At 43.4% G+C, this 14,733-nt stretch overlaps 1 protein-coding gene across 1 annotated transcript in view; it reads left to right on the top strand.

Moving 5' to 3' along the window:
• Nucleotides 1-13,975, top strand: part of NUAK1 (NUAK family kinase 1) — a 68,618-nt gene extending 54,643 nt beyond the window's left edge. The window contains exons 5-7 of the mRNA XM_049783114.1: nt 4,640-4,759; nt 6,565-6,697; nt 9,605-13,975. Of these exons, the coding sequence (XP_049639071.1) occupies nt 4,640-4,759; nt 6,565-6,697; nt 9,605-10,758 (1,407 nt within the window). The 3' untranslated portion in view covers nt 10,759-13,975. The remainder of the gene's footprint in view (nt 1-4,639; nt 4,760-6,564; nt 6,698-9,604) is intronic.
• Nucleotides 13,976-14,733: the final 758 nt, after the last annotated feature.

Below are 14,733 nucleotides of genomic sequence, written 5' to 3' on the forward strand. Positions count from 1 at the left end.
GAAACAATGAAAACAGATGCCAATCCCTTCTGCTCAGTGTTTCATCCCACCTTCACTTTCTGTCAGTGCCAGCATGCGGCCATCATGGGTGATGCTGCAGCCACTAACCCAGGGCCTGAAGGGAGTGTGGTGCATGCCTTTTACTTTGCTGAAGTCTATTTCCTTCACTGCCACCTGGAGAATGAGTCCCCTTTTTTCAGGATTTAATGGCTCAGGCAGTTTTTCACCTCAATCCCAAGCCAGTTGCTTAGCCTCAGTTTCCACACTTTAGTTTCCCTTCTATAAAATGAGGAAGGTGAGGATTTAGAGTGTTCATCCCACTGGCAAAGCAGCAGTTGGTCTGTGGCAGTGTGATTGTGAATATTGTTGTTTTAATTTTTGTGATCTGGCTCTGGGGACCACAGCACCGAGTGGTGACCTTCTAGTAATTTTCCACCCATGAATGATGAGAGGAAGATGTCTCTGCTCCTAAGGTTGAAGGCCTGATGGGTGACAGGCAAGGTATCAATTCTTCTTGGCTCTCAGTCCACTAATTTTCCATCAGTCCTTTGTGGTAAGTTCCATCATTCTTAAGAGTGAAGGATACAGGTTGAGAGTGGCTTACATGGAGTGAGCCCTTTGGGGACTTGTTAAATATCTGAGCTTTACTCACTACCCATCCATAAGATATGGGGTGTACCTGAGAATCTCGTCCTCTTACAGGCCTTCCTGTTTGGGATCTTGGTGGAGCAGGGAGGATGGTGTTCTGTGCCTAAGATGTGCTAGGACAGAGGGGAAACTGGTCTGAATTCAGGCACTCAGACTCTATACCCCTTTGTCTTTCACACGGCCTGCTCTTTCAGACATGGGCCACCATCTCTCTGGACTCTTGGTTGGCCAGTGGCTCTTTTTTCCTGCTTTTAGTTCTAGCTTCTCTGTCCAGTGGTTAAGCCTAACAAATTATGTCATCACCTTGGTCATCAGTGTCATCACAGTGGCTGTAGTTTCTAAGGAATGAGCAAAGGGTTCTGAATTCTTCACCACAGGGAGGTTCCATATTGCAGAGGGGATCTTGGGTAACTGGACAAGATTCACCTACCAGGTACAAAGTCGTGCCAAGTCCAGTTAGCCCTAGGTCTGAGCCTCTGATGAGTTCAGTCCATCGTGCCTCCTCAGACCCTGCAGCATCTGTCATTGTCACTGGCTTCCCTTCCTAGGTTGGATCACTAGCCAGATCAGTGATTATTATGGCTTTCTAAGGAGAATCTTTGATGATAAAATAAGGTCACATACAAATCACCATCTGAAGCTGTACGGTTCTGTGGCACAAAACAATTATGTGTTTACTACCATCAGCACCACCCAACTCCAGATTTTCCACCTTCCTCCAGCTGTTACTGTCTCGTAAAATTCACCTCATTCCTCACCCTTCCTGCCCCTGGCAACGACTACTCTACACTCTGTGAATTTGCCTCCTCTTGGCTTATTCCTCCCTTGCTTCCCTTCTAACAGGGGAATCGCCAAAGCCTGTTGTGCTACCTAGTTTCACTTTGCCTTAGGTTCATCCCTATTGTGGAGAAGTCAATGACTTTTATTTCATTATATAATTTTTGGCCACAGTGGGCAGAGCTTGGGGGGCAACTTCCAGTCCTTTCTAGTGGTGCTCTGAGGATCATGTGGTTCTGGGAATTAAACCTGGATATCCTGCATGCAGATCATCTCTCTGGCCCCCTACTCAGTCCTTTATTGAGATGGAAACCATCATTTCCTAGTTGATCTTTGTTTTAATGTTTTACTTATTTATTTTCATTGCAGTTTCTTGTTTGTCCTGACTCACCAATTACTTTGTGGCCCCCTTTTTTTTGACTATCTTGCCAAGTCAGGTTAGGTGAGTTAGGTAAAGTGGGCCATGAGGGAAGGAGTATCAAGGAAAGAGTCCCACTGCCTCTCTGCTTGATCCACATTGGTCATATAGGGGATGCAGTAGAGAGTTTGAACTGGTAGAATCTGTCACAAGTACCCACACAGTATGGACACAAGGGTCCCATCGGCCCAGCTATTATGCTTGTAATGTTTTGATGTAAAACCTGTTTTGAGTATCAAGAAATAAAGTTACTCTCTGACTTTAAAAGTGGGAAGCAGGGGCCCGGAGAGATAGCACAGTGGCGTTTGCCTTGCAAGCAGCCGATCCAGGACCAAAGGTGATTGGTTTGAATCCCGGTGTCCCATATGGTCCCCGTGTCTGCCAGGAGCTATTTCTGAGCAGACAGCCAGGAGTAACCCCTGAGCACTGCCGGGTGTGGCCCAAAAACCAAAAAAAAAAAAAAAAAGTGGGAAGCAAATATTTACAGAGCTTCAGATCTTTGCCCATGACTCCTGAGCAGTTTATATACTAATTGCTGCTCTGTGTCCTCATTGGCACCACAAAAGGTGAGAACATTCAACTTTCTTTAAAAAAAAAAAAACAGGCTTTGAGAGCTTACAGAATCAGTGGCTGTCCCCCTCCTCACTGTTATGAGCTCCATATGGCGTTAAATCTTAGAGTCGCAGCCCAAGTGGTCCATGTCTGAGAACTGTGTACATATGTGTTGATTACTACTGCTTTTTCGCTAAAGTGCCAATAACATGGCCTAATCTCAATTTCTATTTATCTTCTCTGTGGCAATGACAGTTTTACTGGGGTGTCAGATAAGCATCAGTCTGTGAGAATGGGAGTGGGCCAGAACACAAGCACCCTTCTCAGAAGGGACACAAAGCAAACAGAGGTGGCAGAGCTTGGGGTGCATGTGAACCTTTGCTACTGAGTAGGTTGGTCTCTTGCATGCATGTATTTGGGGCTCCTCAGTTCCAGAGGCCACACATATGCTAGGTAGAATGGGAATGGACTTGTACAGAGATGTCACAGGGCTGTGTTGGTGGTTCTGATGTGCTTAAGGTTTGGTGGTTCTGATGTGTTGTTGTGAGAGAGGATGAAGCTTGGGGCTCTCCATAGATGTGTTCCTCTTCTGATGGCTAGGGCAGGCTTCATAGACCTTCTCAACAACTTCCTGCAGTTGAGTTGGTGAGGAGAGTTGAGGAAAAAATGGACTTGGAGACAATGAAGTGCAATGAGAACCCCAAGTATGTGTTGTGCCAGGATGGTTGTGCCCTAGATGCTTTCATTCTATTCATTCAGGGATGACTTGAACAAAACAGGTTTGTCTTGGTGGTCATGTTTAAATCATAGTCTCAGCTGGAGCTGAGCTCTTGCTTGCCCATGAATCACTCAGATTGCTTGAAAAGGTCTCAGTGGGACTCAGTGTGGGGAAGGGTGCACCTTAGGCAGAAGTTGACTTAGATAGGAGGAAAATTTGCAGAGTCTACTAGAGCTCCCTGCTCTGTGGTTGAATGACAGTTAACTTTAGCTCTCCTGAGAGGAAAGCCCTCATACCCTCAACCTCAGTTTCCCTAGCTATTACATGGGCTTCTATATTTATGAAAAGACATACAAACAGAACATGATATGTGCTATTTCAATCCCTTTTAGTTATAAAATTTAGTGGTATTAGCATTGTTTTGTTGTTTCTGGATAGCATTTGGTTAGAGTGGAAAAAACATAGAACAATGATAGACTATTAGAGTCCATTCAGTGATTTGTAACTAAGTCAATTATTATTATTATTATTTTGAATGATCTATTCTCTTGTGTTGAGACTTATTGTCTGGCCTAGTAACAAGTGTTTCCAGGTGCAGGCAGATAGTGGATGATAAGAGTAAGGGGAAGATATAGAATATGCCACCTACCTTGGGGAACACAGTCTAGTTAGCAATGTGATGAATGTGTAGATTTATAAATCTATAGACTTATATTTATTTATATGGACAAATACACATGAGTAAGTACATATATATATAGTATAGGCCTAAGTGTATGTGTGGGATGTGTGTATATATGATTGTAATGTATATACATGGGGAAGATGCATAATAAAAAAAACACTGCAATAAGCAAAGAGGAGAAGGCTTTGTAAGAGTCATGAGAACCCTTGAATGGGGAGCCAGGTTATGTACCTTATGTGCCTGGGATCAGTCACAAAGGTTATAAAATACTTTTACTCATGTTTAATAGCTTGTTTTATTCCCCTTAATATCACAATATTGTCTAGTCCACAATAATGTGAACTAGAATAGGCAAGGGATCTTTTTTTTTTTTTGGGTAAACCGAAACTGATCTGCTCAAAGGCATATAAACAACTAGTGGGCTGAGACAAGGTTGCAATGCAAAGACTAAAAGCCTATTTTATCCCAAGCAAGGCCAGGCTCAGTCAGCACTGGTCATCCAGGTCCAAGTTATTCCCAATATGATATGCAAGATAATGTGGATCTGGTGGTGCCACTGATTGACTGTTGCCAAGTGAAGTTGAAAAAGTCCATGTAAGGAGGGAATTTTAAGTAAGGAGTCCTTGCTTGGAAACCAAGCAAGGTCTGTGACTGGGACTTTCTGGCTCCACTCTGCACCTTTCTTTTCATGAAGGCTCAGGCTTGAAGAACAAAGTCTACCCAGTGGACCATTTTCTGAGGACATCTCTCAAGTGCTCCTGTGCCATATGTGGTATGTGGCAGCAGTGTAGACATTAATTCAAGCTTCACAGTGTGCCTGACCCCTGCTCTTTCTCCACAGATAGCTGACTTTGGCCTCTCCAACCTGTACCAGAAGGACAAGTTTTTACAGACATTCTGTGGGAGCCCACTCTATGCATCACCTGAGATCGTCAATGGCAGACCTTACCATGGACCTGAGGTTAACAGTTTTTCTGGGTTTTGCTGCAGGGGTGAGAATAGATCTAAAGGGAGAGAATTGGACATTGAAAATATTTATTAACCCCAGACTCAGCAGACATAAACAACTTAGCCTTTTGTGGTTATTAAAGCCAGAAAACATCTGAGAGAAAATAAAAAATATATATAGCCCAGTCTAAAAGAGAAAATAAAATGATCTGCACTCCCCCTGTAAGTGATAAAATAAAATGATCTGCACTCCCCCTGTAAGTGATAATCATTAAATGTTGGGAGTGACATTTCTTCTAAATTTCTTTCCCCATGGAGTTCTTTGCATTAAAAGATTAATTGACATTAACGTATATATATATATATATATATATATATATATATATATATATATATATATATATAAGCTTACACATACACATAGATTTAACTTGTCTTTTGCTAGTTTAACATTACATGGTGACATACTTTTGAGTTCCTTATTAAGCATAAAGTTTGAATGGCAGCATTAATTTTTATTATATGAATAGACCCTCATTTTTAAATCACTTCCCTAGTTTTAGACAGATTGTTTTCCTTCCTCCTTGTGACACAAAACCGAACAAACAAACATACCCAAAGCACTGTAACTCAGTGCTGAACACTCTTTAGCAGAGTGTTTTTGACTGTGTTCTTTCTGGATTTTGGAAATGCATTTTAATGACATCTAGTGCACTAACGCATGAGAACTGCCCTTCTCCCCATGACTGAACTGCTCTCTGGAGCCCTAGAGGAGCTGTGCCTGTGGAAATGTTATTTGGAGAATAGTGCCTTGTGAGTGATTAGTCTCTTCCCCAAAGATGACTCTCTTTATAGAATGATCCAGCAACTCAGTCAGTATCTTTAAATAGCAGCTGTTAATGGGTTGAAATGTTTCCTTCTAAATATTTATCTGTTTGAGAGTATTTGGGGGCGGGGCTGGAGGGTGATGAGAGGAGGCTGAGAACCTCTCCAGATTGTAATGAAGAGAAAGTCTTTCTAAAATAAGAACATTAGGGAGGAGCTTGGGATTCGATTTACAGAGTTGCAGGAACCTGACACCATTTATTTATCATAGACAATTAATAATGAATGCTCTTTTGAGCTTTGATGATCTGTTTCAAAGGTTACAAGCTGGTTGCCTGTGATCTGAACAACTAGCCTATGCTATTAGGCTTTCTAAAAATATTTTTTTAACAAATATTTATGGATTAAGAAAATTTACAGAAAAGTCTGATTTTTGGCTTTTCTTGAAAGCTCAAAGGATCTTAAAGTGTTGGACCCAGTGACCTCTAGCAAGAGAAGGCTTCTAAGTATCTACAATGGCACACCTAGATCTCTCTTGCCTTGTACTGGCTGGTTATCTTCCCATCTTTTATAAGTATCAGGACGTGTAACTCCTGGTCCATTTGAAGGAGGTGACCAAAGAAATAGATTTCTGGACCAGAAGAAAAGAACTTGCTTTTGTGATGAGGCCTCTGGAGAAATTATTTGGCCTTCTTGTGCCTTCATATTGTCTTCTGTCAAGTGGAGTTGCAAAAATCCAAGCCTTTTTCACTCAATTATAGTGAAGCCCAGTCAAAACATCTACTTAAAAGTTGAGGACTATGGGCATGGTCAGTTTCCCAACAGTTTTGCATCACTAGAACAAGCTCCTTTAGGACCTGCTTGCTATGTGCCAAATGCACTTCTTGGGGTCCTGGGGGGAATGACTGCTCGAAGACTGGGGTGAGGCTGATGGTTTGGAAAGTTTCTGGGTTCTCTTTCTCTACACCTATATGTCCTATGTGTCTGCTGCAGGTGGACAGCTGGGCCCTAGGTGTATTGCTTTACACTCTGGTTTATGGAACAATGCCCTTTGATGGTTTTGATCACAAGAACCTCATACGACAGATCAGCAGCGGAGAGTACCGGGAACCCACACAGCCATCAGGTGCGTGTTTACTCAGGAAGGGCTAGGGGCTAGGGCTAGGGACTGAGTTTATCTGACCAAGCTCACTTTTTACATGAAGTTCAAGACAATACAATGGAGGAAGTAGAAGCTGCCAGGCTTTCTTCTTAGTTGGGTTTGGAAGACAGATAATATCCTTCCATCATAATGGTTAAAGCAGCCTAGACCATGTTTTATTTCTTGATGGTAGAATATCTTGCCTGTAGAGTCAGGATGTGTCTAGGTAGCCACCATGAAATATGTTTAGCACAGACTCTTCAGATCACATTTAGGGTGTTTGTATATGAATGCACACACATCATCATGACTTTCAGTCTGTGTAGTTATGTTCTGTGCTCTGTAAAGTTGCTATGATCCAGTTAGTGAGCTAGTGAATGCTAAAGCTTTATTCCTAGGAAACTAGATAACTATATTCCAGTGAGATAGGTGGATAATGGATAGATGATAGATATATAAATAGATAGATGATAGATGAGTAATTAATGAATAGATGGTAGATGGGTGGAAGAGTAGATGATGGATGAATGGACATATTGGTGATATATAAGTTATAGATTGATAGATCAATTGTTAGATGATGGTTGGAATGTGGATAGAGGGATGGATAGGTAATGAATGGGTGGATGGTGGATGGATGTTAGATACATAGAGGATGGATGAATGATAAATGGATAGATGGTAGATGGGTGGATGGATGGATAGATGAATTGATGGGTAGATGGTAGATCAATTGGTAGGTGACGGATTAATGATGGACAGAAGGGTGTTAGGTGATGGATATATGGGCAGATGAATGGAAGGATAGAGAACAGACAAGAAGTAGAGAGATGGTTCAGGGTGAGCTCTGTGGTGGTCTTAGCACAGTGCCTAGCATAGTGTTGGGAAATTTTTATTTACTAGTCGAGTAACATACTGCTTTCTAGAGTTGCAGGCTCCCTGGCCAGCTAACTCTTTGCTCCCTAAGTGGTGGAGAAGAGGTGTTGTCTGCAGGATATAACTCAGCCCTATTGGGGGAACACAGTTTGGTCTGAAAGACCCTTTTCTAGCTGAGAGTCCTTTTGTTCCAGTGGCATTATCACCTTCCCTTGGGGACTTCCCCAAAACCCTGGCACCCAAAATTTGAGAATAGAATTTTCCAAATAGGCTGTGAAAGAGAGCAGCTAGAAAGCATCTCTGGTCTGATTGAGTAGACGCTGTGGCTGATGAGAGAGAGGGAATGGGGTGGGAATGGGGCACCCACTCACTGGGTGGGTCTTAGATGTGTCAGACATGAGACCCATTTTCTTTTTCTCCCACTCCCTCTCCATGGAGGAGCCTTTTCTCACTCTCTCAGCCCTGGTTTCCTCTTCTTTGTCCCACACTGCTATGAGTGTGAGCACTTTCCCTGTTTGAGCCTGCAGGAATGAAAGGAAGCCAGGGTGATCTACACCTGCTTTCCCTTTCAGTGAAACAAAACCCATGCTAGGAATTGTGGGGACCTACCAGGGTTGGTTCTAGAATCCATTCTGGTTACCTGACCTCGCACTTTCAAAGCTGAGTTTAGCTGATGAAAACCTTGGGAGTTCATGACTTCTTTCTTTCTATCAGGATGGAGAGAATCTGGTTCCTCAGAGCCCATTGAGCATGTGCTATATGCAAGGCTCCATGGCTCATGATGCATTTTTTAAAATAATATCTTTAAAAAAAATAAATAATATCTTTAAGCACCATATTTACAAACATGTTCATTGTTGGATTTCAGTCATAAAATGTACACCTTCCTCTTTACCAGTGCAACTTTCCTCGCCACCAATGTCTTCCATTTTCCTCCTCCCCCACCCCCTGCCTTTCTTCAAGACAGACATTCTATTTCTGTCACTATCACTGTAGTGCATAGTGTATTACAGTATCACTGTAGTGATACTATTAGTGTAGTTATTTCTCTAACTGGGTCACCACTCTTTGTGGTAAGCTTCATATTATAGGTTGGTCCTTCCAGCTCTTATCTCTGTTGTCCCTGGGAATTATTACCATACTGTCTTCTATTTTTCTTAAATCCCACAGATGAGTGAAACTTTTCTGTGTTTATCTCTCTCCATTTCATTTATTTCACTCAGTTTAATAGTCTCCATGTCCATCCATGTATAGAAAAAGTTGATGACTTCATTTTTCCTAACAGTTGCATCCATTATATACAATGGATTGTGTATAAGTATTACGGTTTCATTAGCCATTCATCTGTTGTTGAGCATCTGGGTTGTTTCCAGATTCTGGCTATTGTAAATAGTACTGCAACAAATATAGGTGTGTAAAAGGCATTTTTGCATTGAGTTTTTGTGGTCCTAGGGTATCTCCCTAGGAGTAGTATTGCTGAATCATGTGGGAGCTCAGTTTCCAGTTTTTTGAGGAATATTCCTGTTGCTTTTCATAAAGGCTGGACTAGATGGCATTCCTACCAGCAGTGAATGAGAGTTCCTTTCTCCCCACATCCCTGCCAGCATTTTTTTTAAAATAGGGGCCATGCCCAACTGAACTGTTCTTCTGTTTGTGTGTGTGTGTGTGTGTGTGTGTGTGTGTGTGTGTGTGTGTGTGTTAGCTACTCTTGACAATGTTCAACCTGGTGGTACTGGGTTTGGTACTGTTTACATGGGGTAACATGCCTTACACATTAGGCTTGTATTCTACCACTGCTACCACACCCATGGCCCTAGATGATACTTCTGATCACATTCTAGAAGTTTCCTGGCCCTCTCTCCTGTGTCCCCCCAATCTTCCACTGTGGGAGTACTGCATACAAACTCCAGTAGGCTTTTACACATATCTCCCTAGCCCCCCTCTGCCCCATGCTGAGGTACCTGCTGGACCCTACAGCTCCCATGATGTATCACTTCTTTGCCTTCTCGCCCGCAGATGCTCGAGGTCTCATTCGGTGGATGCTGATGGTTAACCCTGACCGCCGGGCTACCATTGAGGACATAGCTAATCACTGGTGGGTAAACTGGGGCTACAAGAGCAGCGTCTGTGACTGTGATGCCCTGCACAACTCAGAGTCCCCTCTCCTGGCTCGCTTCATTGACTGGCACCACCGCTCCACGGGGCTACAGGCAGAGGCGGAGAACAAAATGAAGGGCCTGGCTAAACCAGGGGCCTCTGAGGCTGGACTGGAGAGACAGCGGTCACTAAAGAAGTCCAAGAAGGAGAATGACTTTGCACAATCGAGCCAGGACTCGGTGCCTGAAAGTCCATCCAAGCTGAGTTCCAAACGGCCCAAAGGGATCCTGAAGAAGCGGAGCAACAGCGAGCATCGCTCCCACAGCACCGGTTTCATCGAAGGGGTGGTCAGCCCGGCCCTGCCCTCTGCTTTCAAGATGGAGCAGGACTTGTGCCGGACAGAGGGACCCCTGCCGAGCTCCCCAGAGGCAGAGGTGCCTGGTAAACTCAGCCCCAAACAGTCAGCCACCATGCCCAAGAAAGGCATCTTGAAAAAGACGCAGCAGAGAGAATCAGGTTATTACTCATCTCCGGAGCGCAGCGAGTCTTCTGAGCTGTTGGACAGTCATGAGAGCCGGGGCAGCAGCCTCGCCTCCCCCGTTCTCCCGGACCCTGCCAGAGTCACACCCCACAGCCTCTCCTGCCGCCGAAAAGGCATCTTAAAACACAGCAGTAAGTACTCAGCAGGCACGCAGGACCCGTCGCTCACCAGTCCTGAAATACCTGCCTTGGGATCCTTGCTGGAGCCTGGAGTCGTGGCCGAGGGCCTGTCCCGGAGCTACAGCCGACCATCTAGCATCATCAGTGATGACAGTGTCCTGTCCAATGATTCCCTTGACCTGCTGGATTTGCAGGAGAACCGCCCTGTCCGCCAACGCATTCGCAGCTGTGTCTCGGCAGAAAACTTTCTCCAGATCCAGGACTTTGAGGGGCTGCAAAATCGGCCCCGGCCCCAATACCTGAAGCGCTATCGGAATCGACTAGGGGACAGCAGCTTCTCTCTCCTCACAGACATGGATGATGTGACTCAGGTCTACAAGAAAGCTCTGGAGATCTGCAATAAACTCAACTAGCTCTCCAGGGTTCAGGGAGAAGGGAGGGACAGTGACTGGAGCAGATGAGTTGGTTGCCTCATAGCTGGCCAGCAAAAGAAACTGGAAAAAAAAAAAAAAAAAGGATTAGTTGCCATCTGGTTTGGCCAAGTTTGCAGTCTGGAGCTGGTACCTCCAAGGCAGAAATGGGCTCTCTGTCAGTCCTGTCATTTGTCACTCAGAATCGGGGGTCTTAATTGGCATTGGCTTGAAGGCACTTCCCAAGGACCAGCTGCCAACTGCTGTGGTATAGGCTTGCACAGAGGGGAAAATAGAGGGAAAAGGGTGCATTCTCTCAAAGCCATCCAAGTATTCTGCAAAGATGACAAGAGAGATGGGGCTCCGATTAGGCTGTGTGCAAAGAGCTAGCTCCTTCTGCTGGCGCAGAGCAAACTTGGTCTGAAACTTGTGGCTGGCCAGTTGAGGGTTGACTAGCATCCTGATTCTGAATTAATAGGCCATGGAGAGTAGATACTATGTGTGCTGCTTTGATAAGCCCAAGCACTTGGGAAGGAGTGTTGGGAATTGAATAGTGATGTCTGTGTGGAAGGGAAAGGGCCAGGGAGATGCCATCCTTGACCTGGCTAAGCCATAGGAGTTAGGAAGGCATCCTGGGTAAGCCCCACAATTCTCTCATGGATTGAGGCAGCATTTGTTAATTGGCTATTCCACATTGAATGGAAGCATTTGGAGAGAGGTGGAGGGAGAGAATGTACTCCAAACGTTGGTAAGAACTAAGAGTCAGCCTCATGGGAATCTTTTGCCTGCTTGCTGCCTTTTCTCCTGTTCGCTTTGATCCTCAGTACCACCTCCCACAAGCAGGCACAGAAAAAGATGGTGTGGCAGAGGTCAAAACTAATAGAGCTCTGGTGTTTGCACAGATGAAAGGAAGTGGATCCACACCAGTGAGGAGGCAGTTTGTCAATTTTTGTCCATTTCTGTAAATCTCAATAGTAACTGGAATGCTGCCTCTTGGGCTTCTCACCTGTATTAATGCATTGAATTGATGCAAACCTGTTCTTAATTTCTGAAGAAGTAACTGGCTTAACTTTGCCCTGATGTTGCCCTCATAGTGATTGGTGTCCCTGTTCTTCAGGGGTAGAATCCTCACAGGTAGGTAAGTTTGCTTCTTGGGACTTAGTACGTAGTTAGAAAATTTGAATGAGGAAAGAAAAGTCAGACAGAAGGTGCCTTTTCCCACAAACACAGGTATTTGATGTTTTTGAGTGCCTGTACTTTGGGGGAAAAGGAAGTTTCATACTTATAATGACACGTGTTGAAAGAACAGAGTGAGCTGAGAGGAAATACATGAGAGCATTTTCCTTAGAAGTTCAGGAGGTGACCAAGAAGAGGTGTAGCACAACTCATACCTTCAAAAGTCACAAAACTAGGTGTCTATCTTCAAAGCACTCTTATTACAGGAGAGATGACATCACTCTCACATCTTTAGAAACTGAATTTATGATTAATAATCTTAGGTAGGAATTATGGATGGCCAGATTGTACTAACTTGGGAATAGCTAAATTCTTGTTTCAAGATGGTGGACCTAGAAATTTAAAGATTCAGTGTGAGGTATTTTTTTGGAAACCAATAGACATTCATTCATAGGGGGAATGAGAATAAATTGCAGTAAACTACAGGAAGTTTCCCAGTGTCCTTCTATCTGATACCACCTCCTTCCTAAACTCCAATATAGGTTCAAAGGGAAAAATTTATAGGATTGTATTTGGGGGTGTAGAAGTGCATGGAGGACAGCTGCTTTCTCTGAGATCTCTTTCTTATCGCATTTATGCAACCCTTTGTGGATACCCTATCCAGTCACAATGCCTACCCCCATGCCTGAGAGTTGGCAATGTTGGTAGCTGTCAGTACCCTGAGGGAAAACACCTACCTCCTGGTTGCTGTGTTTTTTTCCTTCTGTGAAATGATGACATCTATTTAATATTTTCCATCCATCTAATCTGTAAGTAAGCAAGGGATGCTATGAAGTAAAATCAATTCTACTTCTGTCCTCCCCTATGTATATTCTCTGTTGTCAATAAAACACAGATGGAGGATTATGACAATGAAAGTTCTCCATTCAAAGCAGAGAATCTGAGTTAGTCCTGGGGAGCTTCCAATTAATATGTGGCTATAGGGTAGGTCATATTTGGGGGGATTAAGTGCTTCCTTTGTGAGAATTGGAGGGATGGATACCAGCATCTCTCTGTCCCATCTGGTCTGATAACTCCTCACATCCTCTCTTTCTAGACTTTCACTTTCTACTCAAAGAAATACTTGGAACAGAGGGGAAAGCCCTGAAAAGCAATTCCTTGTTTTCTGATCCTTTCCTCCCTACCAGCCAATCATCCCCAGCCCAGGAAATTATGCTTGATTCATTTCCAGGGAATTACAAGAGCAAGAGAGAGACACATCTGTGAGCTGGTGGACCAAACCGGAGATTCCCCGTCAGCTCTCCTCTGCCTTTGGGGGCCTTTTGGTGTCTTAGTTTACACATTCGCCAAAGGAGTAGAATTATACTTCTTTTTACAGGTAAATATCACAGCATGATCAGTTTTCAGGATGTGCTTCAAGAACCCAGGTGAAATAAAAATGTTTAGGACTCTCTGAATCCCCAGCCCTGTTCTAAGGTGCTGCTTCTTTAGCTGAGGGGAGCACTTTTCAGGGTAAAATTCAGGTGAGTGTTGCTCACGCCTGCTGTCTTGAGTACAAATGTGAATGATTGACTGACTGCTTGTTGCCAAACTGGAAATGTTCTGTAGGGATTTACTGGCATGGTATCATTCCTAGAGGAAAAAAAAATAGAGAGAAACTTGACTGCACATTAAAAAAATAAATCCGTGTTGTGACTTTTATTTAATTTCTATTTTTTTGGTAATAAAAAGTCGACTTTTTTATTTGAATCTGTCTTTTTTTAATTTATTGGTCTGAAAGGCATTTCAAAGGTATTATAATAATATATTGGTGTAATTTAATTGGTGCAACATGCTTTATGGCTCCAGTCAAAATTGGTTTTCACTCATTTGATTGGTTTGAGCCCAGAACAGACTACAAGAAGGGAAAAAAAAAAAAGCTGGATAGCCACCCAAAGTGTTTGTGTTTTCATTGGAAACTGATTTCTGTTTTGTGTTGTTTTTTGATTATTTTTTGTTTCTGTTTTTATTTTAAGTTAAATAAATGACAATTAACTGAACTGAATTCAGACCTTGCTTCTTTATTTGGTTGTTTTTCTCTTCATTAAGCAATCGACAGAAAGGGTAGAAGTCACAGAAACCCACCCAAGCTGGCTGAAGCACAAAGGGGGAATTTATTAGAAATTCTCAGAAGAGAAAACACAGCTGGTGGGGCAGCTGGCACCAGAATCAGGAGAAGTGGTGGCCTAGAGAAGCATGTGCCTTATGTTCGGTTCCTTGTGCATGGCAGCTGGCTCTTTCTATAGCCTAGGGAGATGGAATGGCCTAGAAGCTCTACCAAATGGATTGTGTCTCAGGCAACCCCTTTGCCATGCTGAAGTGGACAGAAGGGTCCCTTTTAGGAGAAAACAGAGGGAATGGAACCACTGAGCTCAGGAACTCTTGATTCAGTGTTAGTGTCAGAAGCCACAACACACTTTGTGAAGAAACGACAACTTCATATGACAGAGTTTTGTATCGCAGGTACACTTGGATCCACTGACTTGCCAATGTTCCTTTCACCCTCTTTCTGAGCCTCATTTTTGGTCAAGCTCTCACCATAAGGCAAAAAGGAAACACCAGTGATAGTAATAAGAGTATGAGGTCTTGTTAGTGTAGGATTATAAAGGCAGCAGGCAATTCTTAATGGCCACTGCTTATATAATAGGAAGAAATGTGATTGGTTTAGTTGAGATCATGTCTACTCCCTTTAAACCAATCTCAGAATCCAAATGGAGAGATGCTCTAATTGGCTAGGCTGAAGCATGTGTCCACTTTTTTGTA

The sequence above is a fragment of the Suncus etruscus genome, chromosome 11 (assembly GCF_024139225.1).
Source record: "Suncus etruscus isolate mSunEtr1 chromosome 11, mSunEtr1.pri.cur, whole genome shotgun sequence".
Classification (NCBI taxonomy): Eukaryota; Metazoa; Chordata; class Mammalia; order Eulipotyphla; family Soricidae; genus Suncus; species Suncus etruscus.